The following is a 22,673-nucleotide window of genomic DNA, read 5'->3' as shown; positions in this document are numbered from 1 at the left end:
TCCCATATGGGCACCAGTGCTAATCCCGGCAGCCTCAGTTCCCATCCAGCTCCCTGCTTGTGGCCTGGGAAAGCAGCTGAGGACGGCCCAAAGCCTTGGGACCCTGCGCCCACACGGGAGACCCAGAAGATGCTCCTGGCTCCTGGCTTCAGATCAGCTCAGCTCCAGCCATATGGCCACTTGCGAATGAAAGATCTTCGTCTCTGTATATCTGGCTTTCCAATAAAAATAAATAAATTTTTTAAAAATGGGAAGTACTCTTCAATTGATTATTGATGCCCAGATTTTAAGAACAGAGCCACATGTGTGGTAACTTACAGCTTTTCATCTCTACTTTAGCAGAGCGTACCTGGAAAAGCCACAGAAGGATGGCGCTGACTTGGGTCAGCCTCCCCGAGTCCTTGGTACCCCAGCAGAGCTCATTCCCTGTCAGTCCCCACTCCACAAACACCAACCCATGACTTGCAGACCTAGCTTCATGGGCATGTCATTTCTCTATGTAAGGGCCTCTCTGATGAGATTTGAGATCTCTGATGCATTTGACAATGGAAATTCTACTCCAAGGTATCTTCCAGAAAAGACACAGGCCCCCTCAGCCAACAGCATCTTACCGAGTTCACACTGATCCCCGCTGTATCCGGGCACACAGGTGCACACGTAGGAAGTTTCCGTCGGGTAGCAGGTGCCCCCGTGGAGGCATGGGTTTGTCTTACACCGATCAGGTCCTACCATGTCAGGAAGTAAGCAAGGCAATTAGGCTCATTTCCACAGTTGCAATTATTTTAGCATAAAATGTCACATTTTGCTATCATAATATAAGTTTTACCATAGCTACTTCAAGATACTACATTTAAAAAATTACTCTCTGGAGTGTTTTTTGATATTATAACTAATTGTTATCAATTGCATCTACTTATTTCTGGGATTCAATCATGATTAACTTTAATGCTTTTATGCTGGATCTGGCGACTAATAGACTCTACGCAGATTTAGTTGGCATGATAATGGCAATTGATTTTAGTCAAAAATGATTACACATATGTGCACAGTGAATGGAAAATGTATTCTTTTAAACGAGGTTAGTTCATGTGAAATGACTGGGTACACAGAACATGCATTCTTTTTAGAAGACTGGCTTGTTACCATCGTTGGAATTATATTGCCTTTTACCACTTAACGCTCAGAAACTGTTTCTCTTCGAAAGTGAAGTATCTTCCGCTACATTAATATGCCTTTTCCAAAAACACGTTCCAAATGTACTCCTTTAACTATACTTAAAGAAAAGCAACACATGGATTAAATGCTACTGTACGAAAACAGACACCTCATCTCAAAGGAAATCCCACATTTCTATTACAATGATTAAAATATACATAAAACCCATAATCCTAAGAGATCGGCATAAGGGCAAAGGGCATAAATTCACGAAGAGAGCAGTTAGTAAAAAAAATGTTCTGCAAAGGAATCTCCCTGGAATACTACACAGCTTTCCAACATAGCTTGAATCAGTGTACTTTTTTAAGTTTACTCAATCATTTTGAATATTTATTCTTCACGTTTTTTTTTTTTCAGAATTGCTTAGGTCGGAAAATATAAGTTAAAGTAAAAAGTTGCATCTCTCCCCAACTCCCCCCCCCAAATTATATAAAATAGAGTGTATATGGAATCTTTAGTCCTGAAATGCTTACAAGAATGTATCTAACCTCTTGTGAAACATTAACTCGAAGAACATGAGCACAGACGAGGGCTGCTGGGGCAGACCACCAAGCCTCACCCACACAGGGGCAGGCACGGACATGCTGTGTGCAGTACGCAAACCCCACAGGACTAGAAAGACGTGCGAGATACATGCTCCCATGCTGGGATTCACATTAAAACTCGGCTAATCCACACAATCAGACCAACTTCTTCAAAAGCTCTCCAGAGTTTTCTGGGGCACTTGTTCCTGCAGTTCCCAAAGCATAAAAAAGAAAAAGAAAGAAAGAAAACCCCCCTGGCAAGCTACGCCTCACGCATGTAAGCGTGCCGTGTCTGTGCCCTGTCTGTGCCCTGTCTGCCCAAGGCTGCCTTTGGTACCACAGGCACCCGCACACTGTGTAAAACCTGACTGTGTCCGTGCGCCGCTGTGACACTCAGATGCACCCCCACTTCCTTACACCCCCTGCACACAGTGAGAGCGCACTCACTCTAGGACTGGGACTTGCTGAGAAAGTGAGTCTTCTCTGAAAACTTGAGGTAGTTCCAACTAGGAAAAGAGCTTTGTTTTTATTAACTATGCTCTTCTCTAAATAGTCTATGTTAAGCTCAGAGGGCTGAATCTGTGACAGCTAGACGAGGCAATCCCACGTGAGCTGCTGCTTACTGGGTTAAGCTAAAGTGACAATCTGTTTTGCAATGAAGACGCAACCTCTAATTCTTGACAAACATACACAGTGCATAACTGGTACACATCGCTCACTCATCATGCAAAGTTAACTTTATATACATGTATAATCATCACCAACTATTTCTACATGACATTTCCAACAACCAGATTTAAATTTCAGTGAAATTACAAAACAGTGGCCACATTACTCAGTTACCAGTTACAGCTTAACTACAGAGCGACAAGATAAAAAAAAATTCAATGCCCACCATCTTTGATCACTTTTATTCACAATACACTCATGCCATTTATAAAATGTTGCACTTCCTTGTTTTTCAGCTTTCTGGAGTACATCAATACGAAGCATTTGTGGCACCGGAGGTAATACTGATTTGACTGGAAAAAACATTGTAACAGTAGCCATGACATAAAACAACCATCAGTGCCTTTTCCTCTTCTTCTTCCGGGTAGCTGCTAGGAGGTAACGGTGTTTGTGGATCTGACATCGTTATCTAAGTAATGGCGTTGAACACTAACAAATCTGCATTCTCAACACTCTCCGGCCAGACGTCCAGCTTACAATAATTAAACGCCAATGCCCCATCTTCACACTCTATTGGAAAACAGCAGTGAACAAAGACCATGAACTGCAGAGTGGGCCTGACCAGGGTTCAAATCCCATTTCTGCCATCCTGTGGCTGGGCAAGTTGTTGAGCTTTCTAAACTACCATGACCCACCCTTCTGTGTGGGACGAAGAGGATGTGCCCTCTATCCCTTCCTGGACATCAAATGGGGTCGTCTCTATGAAGCAGTGTCAGATGCATGCGCTCTACAATGTTTGGTAGGTGAGCAAAGTTTTTTCTTAACAGTAGATCAAAACTCTGTCCCATGAACGACCACTTCGGCCGGGCACTGTGTAAGAAGCATTGTTCACACCATTTCAAGCCAGGAAATTACACCAAAGTGTGAACTCAGCACTGCCCGTGAACAAGCTGGGAAAGAGTTGTTCGTTGCTCTCATGTGTGATTTTTGATATTGGCACAATAGCATCAATTGATGGGAGAGTTTTTTATTTTTGGAATTTTTGTTTGTTTAATTTTTTCTTAAAGAGCCACACTGCACTGCACTTGTGACATTACACTAAATTTTTAGATCATTAACAATTTCATTTTTTCCATGTTGCGACTGTATGTTGTTTCCAAATCCCCTGAAAAAAAAAAAACACAAACTATACCAACAAAGCCCAGAAATCATCTGTACTTACTTCATTTCATCTCCTTAAGGACTGAACACGGTGGCCGGCCCTGTTGTATGCGAACAATGTTAAAACCCTATCAGTCTGACATCACAATAAAAAACTAGGTGCATACACAGGTGAGGCCCAAAGGACTGTTTCCAAGTGTGGAAACAGATTTATCAGTGCTGTGATCTTACCTGGCAAATAGACCGCTGTGCCTTCTATTGACTCTTCATGAAGGCCAATCAGGAACCCAGTCTCATTAGAGGTTTCCGGAAGGGAAAATGGAGGCGTGGCAAGCTGGGGATTGAATTCTGCAGCACTTCCTGCTGCCTGGCTCCTGGCACCTGGGACTCCCCCAGATGCCTGCTCTTCTGCTGCTGTCGCTACTCTGGAGCCCTCCCTCGTGACTGAAGCTTGGGTCTCCAGATCTGTTTCCCATGGAGGAGGAACTGTGGACTCCTCGGCAGTGTGTGGGTTGGGGCTGGGCTGAGGCACCACACGGGCCTCCACCCTGTAGGTCACAGGAGCAGAGGTAAGATGTGGCCACCGTGGAGAACTTTCCGACCTGACCTCTCCAGCAGCTGGGATGACCATCCCAGCCTGCGTTGTCCCAACACTGGGCAAAACTGTCATTGTTTCTCCAGGAAGCTGAGTGCTGGCCTTTTTGGGGGGGTCCTGGGGAGTCCCAGTCCCTTCCTCAGTAATTGGCTCTACGGGAGAAGCTTCCATCTCTTCTGGGAACTCAGGGCTACCTCCTTCCTCTGAGGGGTCTAATTCTGGGCTGGGAGATGAAGATAGAGGCTCTGTTGCAGAAAAATAGGCTTCATGGGATGGTTTGAAAGTCACTTCCACATCTGCATGGGCTTCCCTAAAAGACTCCTCTGAGGACACGGGGTCTGGGCTAACCTCCAGGCTTGGCAGAGCACTCGGGAGGGGGAAGCTTGTGTGTTCCGAGGCTCCACTGCCTGAATCAATGGAGACAGGTGATGACAATATCTGTGGGGACGCCCTTGCCAACGCTGCCACTGTTGATGTCCTCTCAGTGTGCAGGGCAGGGTCGGTTCCTCCCATCTCCCTGGGAGCCTCGGTTAGACTCTGAGCCATGGGCTCACCAATAGTAACAAGGGGAGTAGGGTCCTTCCATGCCTCCTCAGCTCCCGAAGAGAATTCTGGTTGGAAAGAGGGACCCGCTGGCTTTTCTTCATTTTCCTCCTGTGTCCTTCCCACATGCCCCTGGGTGGACATGATGTCACTCTGGTCTGCCACAGCCTGACCGTCAGACAGAGTGCTGGACTCAAACGTGTCGTCCAAGCCTTTGGCTTCCAGCGTTGGCTCCTCCCACTGTGGAGGGACCGTGGCCGATTCTGCAGGGATGGACAGAGACATGATGGTCGGAGGCAAATTCTCCAATTGGACTTTTATGCTAGGGTCAGGGGTCCCGGATGGGAGGTCAGAGACCCTGTGATCTGGTTGGCTTCCATCATGGGAAGCCCTTGATGGACTGTGTGTGGCCTGAGTGTGGGCGGCTGGAAGAGTGTCACCAGAGCCTTCGGGAGTTTCCTCGGTTAGGGAGAGGTAATGGGAGGCCTCCTGGCCGGCAGGGCTTTCCTCACTGCTGCTGTGTGGGCCCGAGGGGCCCTCTGCTTCCACGGCTGTCTGCATTCCAAGGATGTCTTCGTCTACAGGTCTGGTGTGATCGATGTCTATGATGGTGTTCTTATCCGAGGTGAGCTCAGGGAGCATTTCAAGGATGCTGTTCTCTGTGATGGCCACTATCAGATCCTTATCCTCCTTGTCCATGAAAATGCCATCGATGAAAATATTTTCAGGGCCTTTTCTTCTGTTAGGATTGACGGTAGAATCCTCAACTCTTCCATAATGGCCCTGGGAAGCAGCGGCTGTGGCCCCTTCCGTGGACTTCCCATGCAGCGTTGGACTTGGCCATGTGCTAGTGGCATCACTGTGCGTTGAATGAGGAAGCCCCTCAGACACCATGTGGACTCCATCAGCAGTAACAGCTTCAGGTTGTGTTGCCAGGGACCCCTCAGAAGCAAACACGAGGCTTCCTTGTCGGGAGGTCTGAGTAGTTCTAGACGTGGGGGTGACATCAATAACAACCAATCCCCCAGACCCTTCTCCAGAATGCTCAGAAAACAAATCAGCTGGCTTGGGCTCTGATGTCACCGATCCGGGGGCCATTTCGAGACCAGACGTCTGGATGACGGCAACTATGGATGAGGTTGAGGTTCCTTTAGCTTCTGCTGCTGCAACACTCTCATCAGAGGCTTGGGCAGTTGTGCTTTGGAGTGACCCAGCTGGAGTTTCCTTTGTCCACCCAGGAGTGTGGTCCTGAGGGTGGTGAGGATCCTTGGCAAAAGGCAGTGGTGTCATGGTGGGTCCCTCTGCCCCAGGGTCACTTAGAGCTTGTGTGAGATCTGTGTGAAGTGCTGCCTCGCTACCTTCGGAAATGTTCATCTTAGAGCCGTGTGGTCCGGCTTCAGTTACCACATTTTCCATGTTCTCTTCGTCTTCTGTTTTACTGCTTAAGATACTTGTTTTTGAACTTTCCACTTGAGAAGTATGGGGATGTAACGTGCTTATGATTTGTTCCATTTCAGTAAAATTCACTGACACTGTAGGGAAAGCGGGCAACATTTCTTCTCCTGACCCCATTCCCGAGAACAAGAGACCAGCGCCTGACTCCCTGCCTGTCGGCCGCAGTCCACTAAGGAAGGGGGTCACGGTGTCTTCCACTTGGACTGATGAATCTGTGACGGCACCTTCAGCTGACGTAAATTCAGTCACTGAGGCAGGCGCAAAGAAAAGGTGTGAGTTCTCTGTAGCTTGTGGGCGAGCAGTGTGTGACTGTGAATGTTCTGCCTTCGGCTCTGGAGTCACGGTGTTAACGAAGGGACTGTCTTTTCCCCCCACTTCCTTGTCAGTGCCTTCTGTGTCCTTTGTTGTTAGTGTAGAAGAACCTGTGGTTTGGAGTTCAGTGCCACTAGATGTTTGGGAATCAAAATCTGTTTGATCAGGTGCAAGAGAGCTTTGGGAGGATTCCAAAGACCTTGGCCCTTGGGTTTTCTCCATTTCATCTTCAGTCCCCGCTCTTGTAGAAATAGCTTCTTGAATGGACCATAATCTGGCGGGCTCCATTGTTTGGGGAAACTTCAAGGGCACTGTGCCAGTGGCCGTGCTTGTGTCCTCCTCTGCTGGGGGGGCTTCAGTGCCTTCTGTTGCTGGCAAAACGGTGGCTCTTTCACGAGCTTCACCAGCAGTACCCACTTCTCCCATTACTTGATCAACAAAAGGGGAATTTGTCTGGGAAATGTTACCTACTACATTGTGCAGAACTGGCTCGAAAGAGCCGATGGCTGTGGCCAGCTGCTCCCCTGAGCCCTCCACGGAGGCTGGGAATGCTTCCCAAGGGAAGGCTGAGGGGTCGATCACAGGGCTACCGGGTCTTCTTGAGGCAGGTGTGTGACTGACATGAACTGACGAAGGTGTGGTAGGTAGGGAAGTTGGAGTATCACTAAAGGCTGGTTCCCCAGAGCCTTCCATCACCAGCATTTCCTCTTGTGTGATGGACTGAGATGCTGTGACATACTCTCCAGCGTCACCACTGAACTCCTGCTCCAAAGGAAACCCTGTCGAAAAGCTCCTCATCTCCGCGCTGGGCCTCAGCCCTCCTGCGCCCTCAGCAGTCTCCTCGGGCATTTGCCTGTCCACCTCAGCAACTTCTCTAATGCTACCAGTGCTCAAGACTTGCACTGTGGGCTCAGAGGAAAATTCAGGTCCCACGTGGGGAGAGAAAGTGGCAACTTCTTCGTTGTTGGTTTGGGTTTCAGGTTCTAGGTTTAATGGCCATGGAGGGAGGGTAGTGGTCTCAGGGTCAGCAGTGGCATCTCCAGAGCCCTGCTCCATAAAGGGAAAGGCAGGGCTCTGTGGGTGAGTGGGCAGTGCTTCTTGTCCCTCATGCTGACGGCCATCATTGTGCTCAGGGAATCCTGTCCCCACCTCATCAGAAGCATGCATCTCTCTCCAGACAAGAGCAGACCTTGTGGGCTCCCGTCTGGACCATGTGGGTGCTATCCAGGCCCCAGTGGTCTCTCTTCCAGCTGAATCACTAATGGTAGCTGCCTTTACATTTTCCAGTTCTGAAGCTAAAATGACTTGCTCTGTTCTTGCAGTAGCTGAATGTACTGACTCAACTGTGGGAACTGCACCTGTGGCTCCCTCCTTTTCTTCCTCTTTGTCTTTCATCTCCTTCTCCCGCCTTCTCGTTCCCTCAGTAGCTGTACTGAAACCTCCCCCAGGAGAGCTCGCTTCACTTACTGACTGGGTGGCCATTACTTTTGTGGCTTGTTGGGAAACCAAGTAGACGGTGGCCGTGGGAATATCTAGAAGGCTTTGTGTGAGCATCAACTTGTTAGTGTCTGGGGTAGTGAGTGAATCTGTGGCATTTCCCTGTGAGAGCTCAGTAAACACAGCAAACACCTTGTCTGTCAACTCATCTGCTTCTCCACCAGAACCTTCTGGGACCAGATGTGAGGAACTCCCTGAGAGGTCTGGGCTCTGTCTGGCCAACAGGTCTACCCAGCTTTCTTTGGTAGACCATAGGCCATCAGGCTGTGGGTTTCCTGTTAAGCTTACTGATCTTTCCTCTGAAATAGCTGCTGTCACAGAACTTGGCACTACCCTGGGAATGTGTGTGAGAGAAGTACTCGGCTCTGCCCCCTCAGCAAATGGTACCTCGGTCGCTCCCCCAGAGACTACTTTTGGAGACACTTGGTCAATGGCAACCTCTCCTGACAATTCTTCGGGAAACAGAAGTAGACCCTCTGTAGGTTCGGGCATCAGATTCTCGAGTTCAAGGCCATTCTCGGATGCTGCCCCCTCTGTGGTTTCTCCCTCATGGAATGGCACCACGGGGAAGACTTCCGGTTCACCACCTGAAAACTGCTCTGGAGTTTCCGAGTAAAGCTCAGGCTTCCATGTGATTTCGAATGATTCGGTGGCTTCTGCGGAGTCGTTAGGTTGAAGGATGGTGGACAGCTCAATCTCAGATCCCATGAATAGATGCTGATCGCTCTCGGAGCTGTCTGAGAAATTCTGCGCAGGTGCAACACTTTCAAATTGGCCGCGCCTGGCTTCTGCGACTTCCGGGCCCTTGGGCTCTGTGGTGACCAGGTGTTTCCCATTGATGTACTGCACCGATGGGGTGGTCGTGGCGTCAGTGGCGTCAGTGGCATCAGTGGCGTCAGTGGCGTTGGTACACTCTTCCTCCTCCCCTTCGCTCTCTTCACTATGGTATATATCTATGTTAATTAGGTTAGTTATTTCGGGTATGATTTCGGCAAACAGATTGTGTTTTGAGTCTGTCTCTTCGCTACAGGGCTCATCTTCTTTAGACTCTGAATCTATTGGATGACTAATGGCATCCAAATCAATCATTCGACCTGAAAGAAACAAAGAGTTTTCACAATACTTAAATAGAAGCTTTGGCAGTGTACGACAGAAGAAATCGACAGCAAACCTCGTCACATGCCCAAATAAACAAAAAGAATTCAAATCTTTGCACAATCCAGGGCGTTCACCCTCCCATGCACGGTTCTGTCTTCAGCCTGGCTATTTTAGACAAACAATTGGAAAAGCAAAATCCACTTCACGTTATAGACACAGGTTCTGAAAACTCTTCAGTGTGTTTATTCACAGAACAACAAAACCCTTAAAAGGAAGCAAGGAATCGCATAGACACAGCAGTCTTGACACGTGAGGGTTCATCTTGAACTGTAAAAGCAAAGACCGTTGCCTCAGATCACATGTGAAAAACAACTGCCTATTGCCCTGTGGGTTCAGCGATGTGTAGGCACACTGTCTTCATTAAGGACAGAAGATTCCTCCTGACCTCTTCATAATTGGCCCCAGAGAAGACTGATTGTAGAAAATCTAGGAGAAGTTTCCATGTATCCTTTCACGACGCAATGGCATACTCTTCCCACCACAACACTGAGGCACGGGCTAGACACATCCCACTCACAAAACCCGCGGCCCCTGGGAGGGTGTGCTGAAAGGACCAGGAAGATATTTCGGCACTTTCCACATTTATCCTTTGTGAGAGACGATGGACGAGAATTGAGAACCGAGTGAAATCTTACTGACCTCATTCCGAAGAAAGCTCAAAAGAGTCACACTAAGGATTCCCATGTCTCGGACAACAGGTTGCCCTCAGAACCCTCCCTTGGCTGTCATTTGTCCCACGGGCACCGATAACTAAGGCAGTCCCACTAACTTTCGCACCAACACAGAGCTCCTGGCCTTGGGCACTAGGTAGGATTCCTGTGTACTGTCCCTGCAAGTGACCCACTTAGGTGACGCAGTTGTGCGGAGGGACACGGAGGCATGGACCCGAGAAGGGCAGGAAGGATCACTCAGCTCTGCTGACAGACCCGCAGGCCCACAGGCTCTTGCAGAACCCATCCTTTGGCCTAGCTGCAACACATGCCACACGTGCTCAGGCCAGCCCAGGAGATGCCTGGGGAAGAAGCACGGTGACAGAGCACCCACACAGCCATCCTGCATGCGTGGGAGCTAAGGGTTGCCTGCTCACTCTAGGGACCGACAGTGAACGCAGAGGCTGGTGGAGAGGGACTGTCACTTCTCCTGTGCTAGTCTACCATGCCTTCACAGCAACACAAGTGGATGAACTACAATACAAACTCCATGTGAGTTTCCTAAATTGCTTAAAATGTAAAAAGCCAAAAAAAAAAAAAACCCATTAAGACATTCATGTAATCAGAAGATGTAATTGAATTTATCTTTCATTCTAACAAAAACATTCCAGCATATCTTTACCAAATGATCTCACTGAAAATAGTATTCATGCAGAGCTGGGTCATTCTTCCTGGAACTCGGCATGTTTCCTATGTACTCTCACAACTGCACTCCACGCCTAACATCGTCCCCTCCCATCGCATACACGCAGCTCTCCAAGCAGACAAGCTAACCACGGCGCATTCAAATGGATGTGAAACAAATGTGTAACTCCAGCACACTGTAAAAAATAGAAACAACGTACAAGTGTTGCAAGTATTCTTAACTGTCAAGTTCAAAAGAACGAATCAATACTCTGCACTTTTAAAACTTCTAAAGAATAAATGTGTTCAATGTTAAGCCCCTAAAGTTGCTACTCTGATTTTGTATCTCCCATGTTCTAAAACAGACAAAATAAAATCAGATAACAATACCTTCTTAACACAACCTATACTGAACATAGTCCTTGCTTCACTGAAAAAGAAAAGTTGACATTTTAAATGACTGCTTCACATATGAATCTCTTGAAATAACACATGAATAATTTTAGTTATTACTAAACCAAGAAATCACTCATACCATGGTAAATACTATTTAAGTACAGTTGACTTATGCTGGACTCTGTGCAACTTTAAACAATCTGATTTTTACAGATGTGCATGCCTTTACCTGTTTCCTTCCATCACTTCTGTTTCATTGGGCATAAATAGAACTAGAATTCACTATTGAAAAGTGTTGTGTTCAGGTTCCTGAAATGCACTCTGTATTCTGCTTATTGCCACAATATTACAGAATATTGGAGTTAATACTAACTATTCATTCAGCCTTCGTTAGCCAGACATGACGATAAAGAAGGAAATCGCTCAATTGTAAATATTTTCAAACTTGTCACCCGTGAATAGGGAAAAAAGTAACTCCTGGCTATTGTATTAAAATAAATAAATTCCTGACTAAAATTAATCGCAGGTGCCCGCATCCTCTGGTCTCCTAATGCATAACCCTGGGTGGAGGCTTTGTCGAGTGCGGCAGCAGTGGGTCTGAAGAAGTGCAACGGAGAGAGAGAAGGAGGGACCCGACACACGTCAGTGTGCAGATTCTGAGCACAGAGACGTGGGTAGATGGCCAGGAGGGGCACGGAAAGCTGGGAAAAATCAACAGGAGTTGATTTAAAACACCACCTGTAAATCAACACTTCACATAATCTAGTTAACTGTTAACTTACAAACTTAGCCACTTAGGGAAGTCTACACAATTCACTCCATTTTCCTCTCAGATAAAGAACTCGAACACTCCCTGTTGCTCAAAAAATCCACTAAGACTTCCATGGCACTTTAAATCATCATAGCAGAACTTTTCACCAAAAAAATGGCGGCTGTTGGATGTAGCATACTTCATTTTCTAGCCAAATAAATACCATGCTTTGGAGATACCATGTCACACGCATTTCACAAGCATAGCACACTTTCATACTAGTTTTTTTTTTTTTTTTTTTTTTGGCACACAAAATCACTACCACAATCATGATGTGTCTTTCTACTAGCTAATTGCTTGCACAACACCTAGTGAATGGAATTATATCATAGACCGTGAGGAAGAAACTTGTCACCGAGTTGAGTACACGTTCAAGTCTTTTCCCTCCCTATTCAGAAACAAACGTTTTTGCCAATACATTTGAGAACCATTATCACATCATGGTAAGTTTCAATTAAACAGAAGACATCTATAAATAATATGCTCATTTGGTATACATTACAAATACTTCGTATGTATGTGAGTTTCGAACATGATGTATAGGATATCCATAGTGAGGCGAACAGTATGTCCACACAACTTCTCCCAAGAGACGCTGTAATCTAACAAAAACAAATCCTTACATCATGTAATCTTCGCTTTATTTTTCCATTTAGTGAAAAAGATTTTACTAAATGGAAAAATAAAGCGAAGATTGCAAAGTGAGTGTTGAAACTACTGTGTTTCTTGTTTAGGAATGCACTATTCTCACAATTAAACAGCTAACAGTCACTTTTTTAAAAAGTCATGTCAACCTACAAATAGTGTGATTAGATTTCTTAATCTGAGTGTGAAGGTTGGAGAAGTGTTAACCATGTGGAGTTTTGAAGCTAAATTTTTCTTTCAAAAAAAAAATCTTTGCACATCTATCTACGTTTTATCCTGTTCACACAGCTAGCTCTGCTATCCTTTCCCTGTGGCACAGGGAGGCTGCGATGTGAAATCTTTAAAGACAGGTGCATTCCTGGCATAGCAGCAGGAAGCTGTTTCTATCATGACTCCCATGCAGCACACTGAATCGCATCTGCTGCGCTTTGTTTATTCACCTTCTGAAATTACTTCGTCATCTTCCTTTATTCTCGCTACCCCAGATCAGCACCCAGATCACCAGAGTCTTAAAACACCTATAATTATTGCAAGTCAAGAAAGGTTCTTGGTAGGGAGTTGGGGATGGGGAGAGTAGGAGAGACCCCTGTGCTTTCATGAACGTGTCTCAGTGCAGCATTGTGATCTGTTCTATTTCATGTGAGCAGAGCAACCTACTGGAGTTACCGACATTCCTGGCTCTCCGATGCACAAGTCCTTAGAAAAGACTGCTCTATTTTAGAGTTTCACTCCGAGGGTAATATAACTTTTATTTGGATTTCAAGACTGAAAACCACAGAACTCTACTGAGTGTATGTATAATCTTTTCTATGTTTATAGGAATATATTTTAACAGCTTGACTTGAATATACTAGTACCATGGTTAATAGATTTTTTTAATAGCATTTCACACAAAGCTTTATTGCTAACTGACTTCAGATTATTCACCAAGTATTTTTAAGTACTTCATTGCAGAGTTCTACAGACATTGCACAAGTCTTCCAGTCATACTAATACCAGACAAAAAAACATAGTTGCTCTGATGCATGGGCAGCTGGCTAACGTTCATGGTCTCTTCAGGGAATTTCACAGTTTAAGAGCTTTTAATTAAATGTAACTTATACCAACATGCTCAGCACAGATATATTAGCTCACATGTCTTTATTGAAATGGATTTAATTTTAACAGGTAACAAAGATTTTGTTTTCTTATTTCAAGAATACAGCAGACAGCCATGCTGAAGCAGTTGAAAAAAACCCGTAGAATTTTAAGAAGCTTGATATTCCTTAAGATGTATATACACTGTCAATCACAGACCCAGTAACCAGACAAAAACAAATGTTCCCAAATCCCTCACCTTTAATATATTCTTAAATAAAATAAAACAACTCCAACTGGAACCTTCAGAAGGGAAGAAAACCATCTCCAGCAGTTATCTATCCAGTGACTTCAGAAATCCTAAATGCCCGACATTGTCAGGATTTGAGACATTTGAGAATGGCAACACTCAATCTGATAGATTCCAAAGATGGCATTAGGTCAACACTGAAAATACCCTCCCCAGATCTAGCCAGGTGGTTTCAAAGATTGAAAAAACAGGAACTGCTTATGCTCAACCTTCTTGCAAGTTACAGAAGGTCTGGAAGATCCACATTGGATTTCATAGCCCGCCTCTCGCTCAGCACTGTCCACTGAGGTCGGTTCTGCTTGCCATTCAGGCATATGATCTACCCTGACAGCCTTCTCATGCTGAACAAGGAGCTTGGGGCTTCCCAGTTCACGGATTCTACACCCAGAAAGGGTAATGAATGAATGTAAACACCATGAGTGTTTCTGACAGGCATCACTGTTAAGAAGCCAATATGCCATGGGGATGATAGATGAGAATCATTCCTTTTCCCATAACCTTGGCAGATAATCCTGAAGTAATGCTGCTCCTTCAAGTGGAAAGAATGAGTTTAGACACAGTTGTCTGAGCTAAGAGTGCTGAAGGACTGAGCGTTGGGTGTGGGCTCTGCTTGTTCCGGCAACAGCCCAAGGGGCTTCACAACATGGAGTTCTTAGAGCAAGGGATTTCCTGGAGAGTATCCTCAAGTAATCTGGGGGTGTCCAGTCACTGCTGAGCAATGAGATTAAAAACTACACCAAATGTGTAAGCAAGCCAGCTTACTCAGGTTTGCAATGTTCCCTAAATAAGATTAACAATGGGGAAGTTGAACCAAAAAATAGCCCTGGGGGTTATTTTTAGTCTCGTTTTTCACTTTAGTGCTCTAACATGGCCAAATGCTTTGCTACACAGATGCTAGACATACACCAAAAAAATTTTAAAAACCAAGTCAAGCATTTGAAACTGAGAAATGCTCGAGGATGGACAGTAAAGCGAAAGGCTCTCAGAAATACGCTGAGATCCTGTTTAGCTACTAAAATTACAGCTGCCACGCTCAGCTTTACCAAGCACCATTCTATTTTCTAATTATGCCCAGCCTAGCCCTCCATGGTTTACCTCTTCCGCCTGGTCTCTTGCGACAGGCCTTCCTCCTGTTCCCTGCCTTTCTGCTGGCGGGTGTGCAGCACCACAGCCCTTCCTCATTGCCACCGCAGCCGTGCTCAGGAAGATGCTCCCATGCCGTCTTGAGCAGCCCTGACACATCCTCCATGAAAACACCCCAGGGACTTAGAAAGGGTCCAGCTCAAGTCCGCACTTCTAACAGCGTCTCTACAAGCTGACCGTGTCTTTCCAGATTTCCTAGTTGTTCTCATGCCTATATATGTACATTTTTGGTCTCACCTGGCTAAACCCCATTCTCTATCATGAAAGTGAAGGAGGGATCTTTGAATCGCGCAGGGCCCTCGCTTCCTTCCCCGCCTGCCCCCTCGCCTTTGAGGAATTCAGTGAACAACACCTGCGTAGGTACTCATTGCACATTCCACTGAGCTGACTCTTGGTGAGATCTGTATCTCACACTGAAGAAACTGCTCTTTGCAAGCAGAGCAACGCAAGGATCACACCAAGAACTCCAACACTGCAGACCTTCTGTGGTTAGGAAACTTCAGGCCACTTCAATGTTCAAGCACAATCTTCACACTATTTTTTTTAATCATTACTTTTCTTTCCGAATCCCCATAGGCTTTTATCAAGTCAGTAACCACTATTTGTCTCTAATGTAAACATTCATTGAACAAACGCTCTTGAGCAGTGTGGTCAAGAGACTCCAGAAGACAAAATTCCTTGCAATCGCCAGGTTTGTGGGAAAGGACACCAAGTGTGGCCTGTGGTGCTCCTCACTCTGCTAGTATTCGGATTCAATTTGATTATTCCTGGAAGTTCCAAAAAGATGCGTTTCATTGCTATAGAATTCTACTTTCAATCATATTGATGGATCCATTTAGCATGCAGAACAAAAAGTGCACTCCCCCAAAACTGATCAAGAGCGCCCTCCCACTCTGGGAAGGTTGAGTCAAAATTCTCCCTCAAAATCGGTACAGCGCAGTCAGCCATGTCAAGCACCTGGTGTTGGCAGGCCACTCTCCAGCTTCCTCAGGACCTTTGGCTTACCCGTTGGGTCCAAGACTTGCTGTACCTCAAAGTCACAAGGGATGCACTTAAGAACTCAGCTGGCCTTGGACCTGGCAAAGTAGTCTGGTGGCTAAAGTCCTCGTCTTACACACACTGGGATCCCATATGGGTGTCAGTTCTAATCCCAGTGGCAGCACTTCCCATCCAGCTCTCTACTTGTGGCCTGGGAAAACAGTTGAGGACAGCCCAAAGCTTTGGGACCCTGCACCCACATGGGAGACCCAGAAAAGGCTCCGGACTCCTGGCTTCAGATTGGCTCAGCTTTGGCCATTGTGGCCCCTTGGGGAACGAATCATTGGATGGAAGATGATCTTCTGTCTCTTTTCCTCTCTGTATATTTGACTTCACAATATAAATAATATAAATCTTTAAAAAAAATTAACTCAGGTGGCCTCATGGTGGTTGGCAGCACTAGCTCATGTGGGCAGATCTGGCTCCCCCCAGGTGAGTCAGGTGGGTGCTCCCTAAGGGAGGATCGCCCAGAGTTCCCTGCAATTCCTGGGACTGTGCTTGCTCAAGATGCTTCTTACCTTAGAGTTGATTTGCCTCTAATTTTCCTCTGATTAAAGTGAATAGTTAGCCTTTATTTTACCCTTTCTTGCCTACTAATTATTCCCTCTTGCCCTTCCCAACTGAGCTATGCATTATATTTTTTCTTTTCTCTGGCTCAGAGGGGCTTTACATCAACACACCTTGAAATTCTGTTCCTGGGGCAGTGTGAGGAGACCAGCACAAAATGTTTACCTGCAGAGAGTGGGGAGGCCCCGTGGAAGCAGAGAGGGACAAGCCTTCTACACCGAGTCAACGGGAATGGCTCTCCAGAAACACACCTGAGTGTTTCGTTTCCCCTTATCATCCAGGGGAAACCAAGACATGCCACACACAAAGTCCTAAGGCAGCCACAATTGCCCTTGTCAACACAGGAGCTTCGTGCTGTAGAGCACACCGGAAGTCACCACAAGCCAGGCTAGGCACCTCCTGTGCACAGATTACACATGCAAGTAAGCAACGTTCTGGTAGCCCAGGAGCACTGTGCATCAGATTTTCACAGACAAGGATTCCGAAATACAATCAAACATTTCCTCTCACTCTTAACATCTCCTATTTCATCGTGAGATGCACACACTGTCTACATCATCCCCAATCATTCTGGCAAGAATTTAGATAATTCTCCTTGATTTATCCTCCTACAAAGGGTCAAATCACTCCCTTTAAGCAAAGTTATATCTTTCTTGAGTCTCCTGATTTAAAATCTCAAAGGCCAGTGCTGCACCTCTAAGCAATGTCAGCCGTAATGCAGTAAAACAGCTCGCAATCATCCGTCCCCAGGCAAAAGAACGCGTTATAACAGTTCTTATTACCTCAGTCGTGACTGAGTAAAAACTCCAAATGAAAAAAAAAATGTATCATGGCTCTCTACAAGCTATCACCAACACCCTCCCCTGCCCCACCAACCTCAGCCTCATCCTTGGGATTGCTCTATCCATGAACCCACTTCAGCACCAACTATTTTTACACATGAACAGTGGGCCTCACTGAGAGGTAGTATTATCCTTTTCCTTAAACTGGCAAAGACAGGCAATGTGATTTTAAAAACATAAAATTCAGTTTTATCTCATGAAAATGAACTCTCAATATCTCTTTATCCCCTTTTTATCCCCTTGCTCCTGTCACAGGCATGTCTCTCTTCCTTGGCTATGGTCCTGCCCTAACTGTTTGGACTTGGGAGTCCAGTTTGCAGTCCCTGCACCAAGGGATGATCTAAGAGGTACTGAAAAAGAAGAGTGAATCCCTGTGTAGAGAATGAGAGGCTTCCTTGATGACCAAAGGCGGTGATGCCAACGCATTATCTCTGTAGGTCTCTTCAATGCTATAGGATCAATGCTACATTTACATTGTCTGCAAGGGCTGCGACCCCCTCTGAGTAGCACCCTATATGGTTACCCCAAGCCAAACACAACCTGCAGAGGATTAACACATTACCAAGCACTTTCTGGCAAGCAGATACCCACGAGCAGTTATAGGGGGCTTCTAGTGGTACAGATCACCTTGGATTTTAAGATGATTCAACTTTTAAATCTACTTAGTACAAAGCAACCTGAAAGGTTCAGAATGAAATAGCTCCTAGAGCTGATTGGGGATTCATTTGTACTAAGTAATCCCAGGTACTAGGCTCAGCATGTGGTACGTTGCAGTCCGACAAGGTGTACTGAATATACAAATGGCCTACCCCAGGGCCTGGCATCGATGAGCGCTCCAGATACCCCCTCCTTCTTCCCACCATCTCGTGAGGCTGAGGTATTACTTTGCACTGTCAATGATTTAACCACTGAGACCTACAGATTTTCCATAATGTATTCTGGATCAAACGGCTGCAGTGAACCAGGATGCTAACAACACGGGTCCCTCTCCAAAGACGCAAAGACGCCACTACATCAACAGCTTCTTCCTAGAGCAGAAACTTACTACCTACCCATGTTCTTTCACAGCACCCTACACAGATGGCACATCAAAAAATACATTTCCAGTGTAGTTAGCACACTGTAAGTACTTAAGCATCAAATATATATACTATGCGCATATGTAGACATATATGTATATAACTAATATCTGTATTTTCTGAGCCAGAATAAACTTATCTTTTAATTTTATAGTCTATGAACATTTTGAAGTTCCCCTTTATGTAGAAGTCTATGTATACATGTAAGCCTGGGTATGCATTTATGAGAAATCTTAAAAACATTTGAAAAAAAAAAGCAAAGTTAAAAGATAACATGCACCATCTAGGAGCTTTTGGAGACAGTCTCAAAATTTTCATTATTTCCTAGACTCTGTGTTGTGGTGAATGGGTCAAAGTCTAGGAATTATCAATCTGCATCATAATAGTAAGATCCATTTTCTTGCAAAAAACCTAATGAGTAAATTAAGAAATCTCAGGGTCTGCATGGCCACTAAGCAAAGCACAGACTAACCCTACAGTTCCCAATTTTGAGCACCTGCTCTGTAATCTTTGCTGAGTCAATATTCACTTGAATTTAAAAGTCACAAACCTTTCCACCAACTTCCAAAGCGTACAGGCACTCTTCGAAAATGTGTGGCATTTACCTTCACTAGGGTGGAAGGCTGAACCACAATACGTCACAGGAAGTCGCCGCAGAAACATTCAGACCACAGAAGGCACTCTGTACGCACGCATCCTAATCAGTGGTGCACACACTCCTGCCTGGGCACCTGGCTAAGCATCTGGCAGCCGTGACCTGCTTGGATAAAGGGGGATCTTAAGGAGGCATCCTGCTTCTGAAGGAAGCTGTGGGCCTGTGGGATCCCTGCTGAATTTAGAAATAGCTGATTACACGTGGAACTCCTTGGTCCTACTGCCGAAGCTAGTTCAGGAAGGAACAGGCTGATACTGGCTTTCAGTAACTTCTGCATACCCCTCTGATTTTTTTTAAAGGCCTTGCATCTCTTCCCTCTTACATAGTACTGGTTAACTCCTGCCTCCAGTGATTCCATTGCTGGCTACACTGCTACTCATACACTGTCACACAAACACACAGTGACACTATCTACCTAGTTGTATGTGTGCGGGTGTGTGTGTATCAAAGTGTTATTTAATTGTAATGATACTGATTCCCCATAGGCATTTCATATGGGCTTGGAAGCGGAGCCCACGGTTCATGTTTGTTTTGTGCTCCCCTCTTAGCACTGTAACAGCTGCAGCAGGCTGTAATTTACCTGGAGACAATTCTGGATTGGCTGTGTGCGTCCCTCTCTCGAGCTAAATGTCATAGCAGTCAGTGGTGTGTGTCCTTGGTCTGCGCCTTTCCTTCAGCAGTTTTGATTGTGACAAGTTGTAACAAGGGCGATTGCCAGAAAGAATCAGTATTGGTTTATTTTATGAAGTAGACAAGTCAATGTGGCTCTCTTTCATTGTAACACTTCCACTTTTGGAAAAGCTTTTCAATGTCTTAATGTTGTTCACTGAAGTCAACAGGTTAATGAGACTATTCACAGCCACTTAAAAAGCTTAGATTCTACATGTGTGTGAAAGCATGTGTCTGTGTCTTCAGGAACATGCTGCTATCACAAAATGTTTCACTGATAAGGACCTCTGAAGAAGCCAGCCTCTGGGCACTAACACAGTGCTAAGCTCAGTAATAATCCACAAACAGTGAGATCAGGGTTTTTTCTTCACATTACAGAAAGGAAAATAAGCTATATATTTTTTTTTCTTTGGTCCACTGAGCACTGGAAGTGGATTCTCTGGGTATTGCAAAGCAGGCAAGGGATGGGAGAAGCCAGTGCCGCTTCCTGCAGAGTCAAGAATGTCTCTCTGGTAGTGAGGCCATGGCTGGAGTCCACAAAGGGACCACTTACAGGTGAGGCACTAGCTCCACCCACTTCTAGGGTTTGCTCCAAAATTCTGCAGGCAAGCAGCAGCCTGAAAGGCTGGCATAGCAAGCACAGATGCCAGCGTGCTGCTCTGCGGCCATGGCAGGTATCAAAAGTCCATGCTCTTAACAAATCAATAGAAGGCCATGGAGGAGCCAGTCTTTGCAGAGCTTATGTGACTCCAGGAAGTGAAGGACAGGGCAGCACGTAAGCTACCACAGAGTGGGTCACTGTTCCTGTGAGCTCATCATCCTGGGCAAGAATCACTTCAAGGTTAGCAGTGAGACTCAATTCCCTGAGCATGAGACCTAGCAGGCCGGTGCGCCCATGTAGTCAGGGTTCAAAGGGAAGAAATATGGGAAAAGGGGTATGAAAGGACAGATGTCCACGCATGATTCTTGCACCTGCACAGGACACTTGGAATTGTGGCTATGTCTGATCTTGAGATATCCACATCAATTAGAGAGAAACTGCTTCATTTATTGTATTCCACACAACAGAATCATTCAAAGGTAAATGAAAACAGCTGCGTAGCAGATAAAGATCTTGATAATGCCTTCAGGAATGAATAATTATTTTGGAATACTCTGAGTGATCTAGGTGAGGCCATCCCCCTGCCAGCTGTGTCCTCAGAAGTGTGTGGCTTTGGGGACTGTCGCAGGAGACGGGGGTGGAGAGGGGGGGGGGCCCTCTGGAAGGCTCCCAATGGCCCCAGATACTATGTCACTGTGCTTCCAGCTGGCCACAAAGCGGAAGCACGCCGGAAGACTTCGTGGGAGGAATGGGATGGGATCTGTGCTGGACAAGCTGACAGCAATTTTTCTGCATAATTAGAAAATGCTGAAGAAGTAAGCAATTTCACAACTGCTCTGAGACTATCTTCTGTAAACTTTATCTTGTAAAAAGTGATGACTGCGCAATCAGTGATTTAAACACTGGCACTTGGCTGGTAATCTCTTCTCTCAGAGTCAGTGTCCCTGATTCTTGACCCTCTCCAATACACCATAATATTTAGACAATAAATCTCTGGCTCCAAGTACATTTCTGTAATGCACAAACAGAACTGCACAACAAATGAATCAGACGGGTATGATTTCTGAAAGCTGTGAACAATCACATACAAAGTTCTCAATGAAGAAACCAAGCAAAAGGGTTCTAACTTGGAGGTCAAAAATGATCTGTCTTAAAATCTTACTTATGTCTTATACAACCTTATTCAAAATCTTTAATGTTATATTAATAATGTCATCAGCACCTTAATTTTACATCATTTTAGTTAGACATTGGCTTTCTACTTGCCTTAGACTTGAATGTGAATAGATAGAAATAATAAAAACAGCAAAAAGAACTTCAAGGAAGACAACACCAAGAATGCCTGATACACGGTACCACATGTGAACTTATTTATATATAAAAAAATCTAATGAGATATCTTAAGATTATGATTATAAACATTTCACAACACCAATGTTAGCATTTAATTTTGCAGTTCTGTCACACTAATTCTTAAAATTTCAAATGATTTAGAGACATGGTTTTTAAAAAATAATTCTAAAATGGAGAAAAAGCCTCTAACATTTCCAAATCTGATAGCCTGCATACTTCTCACAAAGAAAACCTTTCAATAATTTTTCCAGATGCAGGTGTGCAAATTACTCCCGAAATGAGTCCAGTTCCCAGCACCCTGTGAAACACTGTTCAACACACCCCATAGCATTTTTCAGCTCATAAAAGTTTTATGAGCTGAAAAGTTCCTTTACTTTTTTTAAACTGCTAACTACAGTTGCCTTCTAGCAATGACAGCCTAACTTGCTATTAAGATCCATTAGAGCAAACACAAGACATGCATGTTCTGAGAAGGACGTTTTGTTTCATTGCAGTAAAAAAAAAAAAAAAGTCAAGATTTATATGACTTGCTGAGTACAGCAAAAAATTAGGAATGCCTTGTTTCAATGTCGTACGGGTGGCATTTCTGCTTACTTGGATACACAATGCACGTAAAGCCCAATTCTGTTTTTTGTGAATAGACTTACACAAGTGTGCAGGATTTTCCAGTCTGGCAAATCTTGCCTTCATGCAAAAAAGGGTTGGTTCTCCAAGCACACAGGCCCTTTCCCTTATTAATGTATACACCTGCCTTACAATTCATTAATTGAATGGTTGCTTTCAGGATTTCCTTTGCCAATGTTCAAAATGTTGGAAAATTAAATTTCTCAGAGAAAACAAAATTAGTGTTAAGTAAGCAGTTGGATCCGAACACATTATCATAAAAGCAGTAACTGCTTTCAGTCTCACAGAGGACACATGAACAGAAGCCACAACAGAGAGGACTGTGAGAGGGGCAAAAATTACTCCATGGACAGATGCCCGAACGCACGCACGAATCCTGCCTACCGAGGACCAGCAATTA

At 45.1% G+C, this 22,673-nt stretch overlaps 1 protein-coding gene across 3 annotated transcripts in view; it reads right to left on the bottom strand.

Moving 5' to 3' along the window:
* VCAN (versican) overlaps nt 1-22,673 on the bottom strand; it is an 88,268-nt gene that overhangs the window by 31,128 nt on the left and 34,467 nt on the right. For 2 of the 3 annotated variants that reach the window (XM_040986000.1, XM_040985999.1), the window contains 2 exons: nt 3,801-9,065; nt 612-725 (listed from right to left, as the gene is read on the bottom strand). In XM_040986000.1, the coding sequence (XP_040841934.1) occupies nt 612-725; nt 3,801-9,065 (5,379 nt within the window). The remainder of the gene's footprint in view (nt 1-611; nt 726-3,800; nt 9,066-22,673) is intronic. The other variant, XM_040986003.1, reaches the window with a different exon arrangement.

This window comes from Ochotona curzoniae, unplaced genomic scaffold (genome assembly GCF_017591425.1).
Source record: "Ochotona curzoniae isolate NIBS_2020 unplaced genomic scaffold, NIBS_Ocur_1.0 contig_4501, whole genome shotgun sequence".
Lineage (NCBI taxonomy): Eukaryota > Metazoa > Chordata > Mammalia > Lagomorpha > Ochotonidae > Ochotona > Ochotona curzoniae.
The sequence above is the reverse complement of the archived record's forward strand: the minus strand, read 5'-3'. Positions and strand labels throughout refer to the sequence as shown.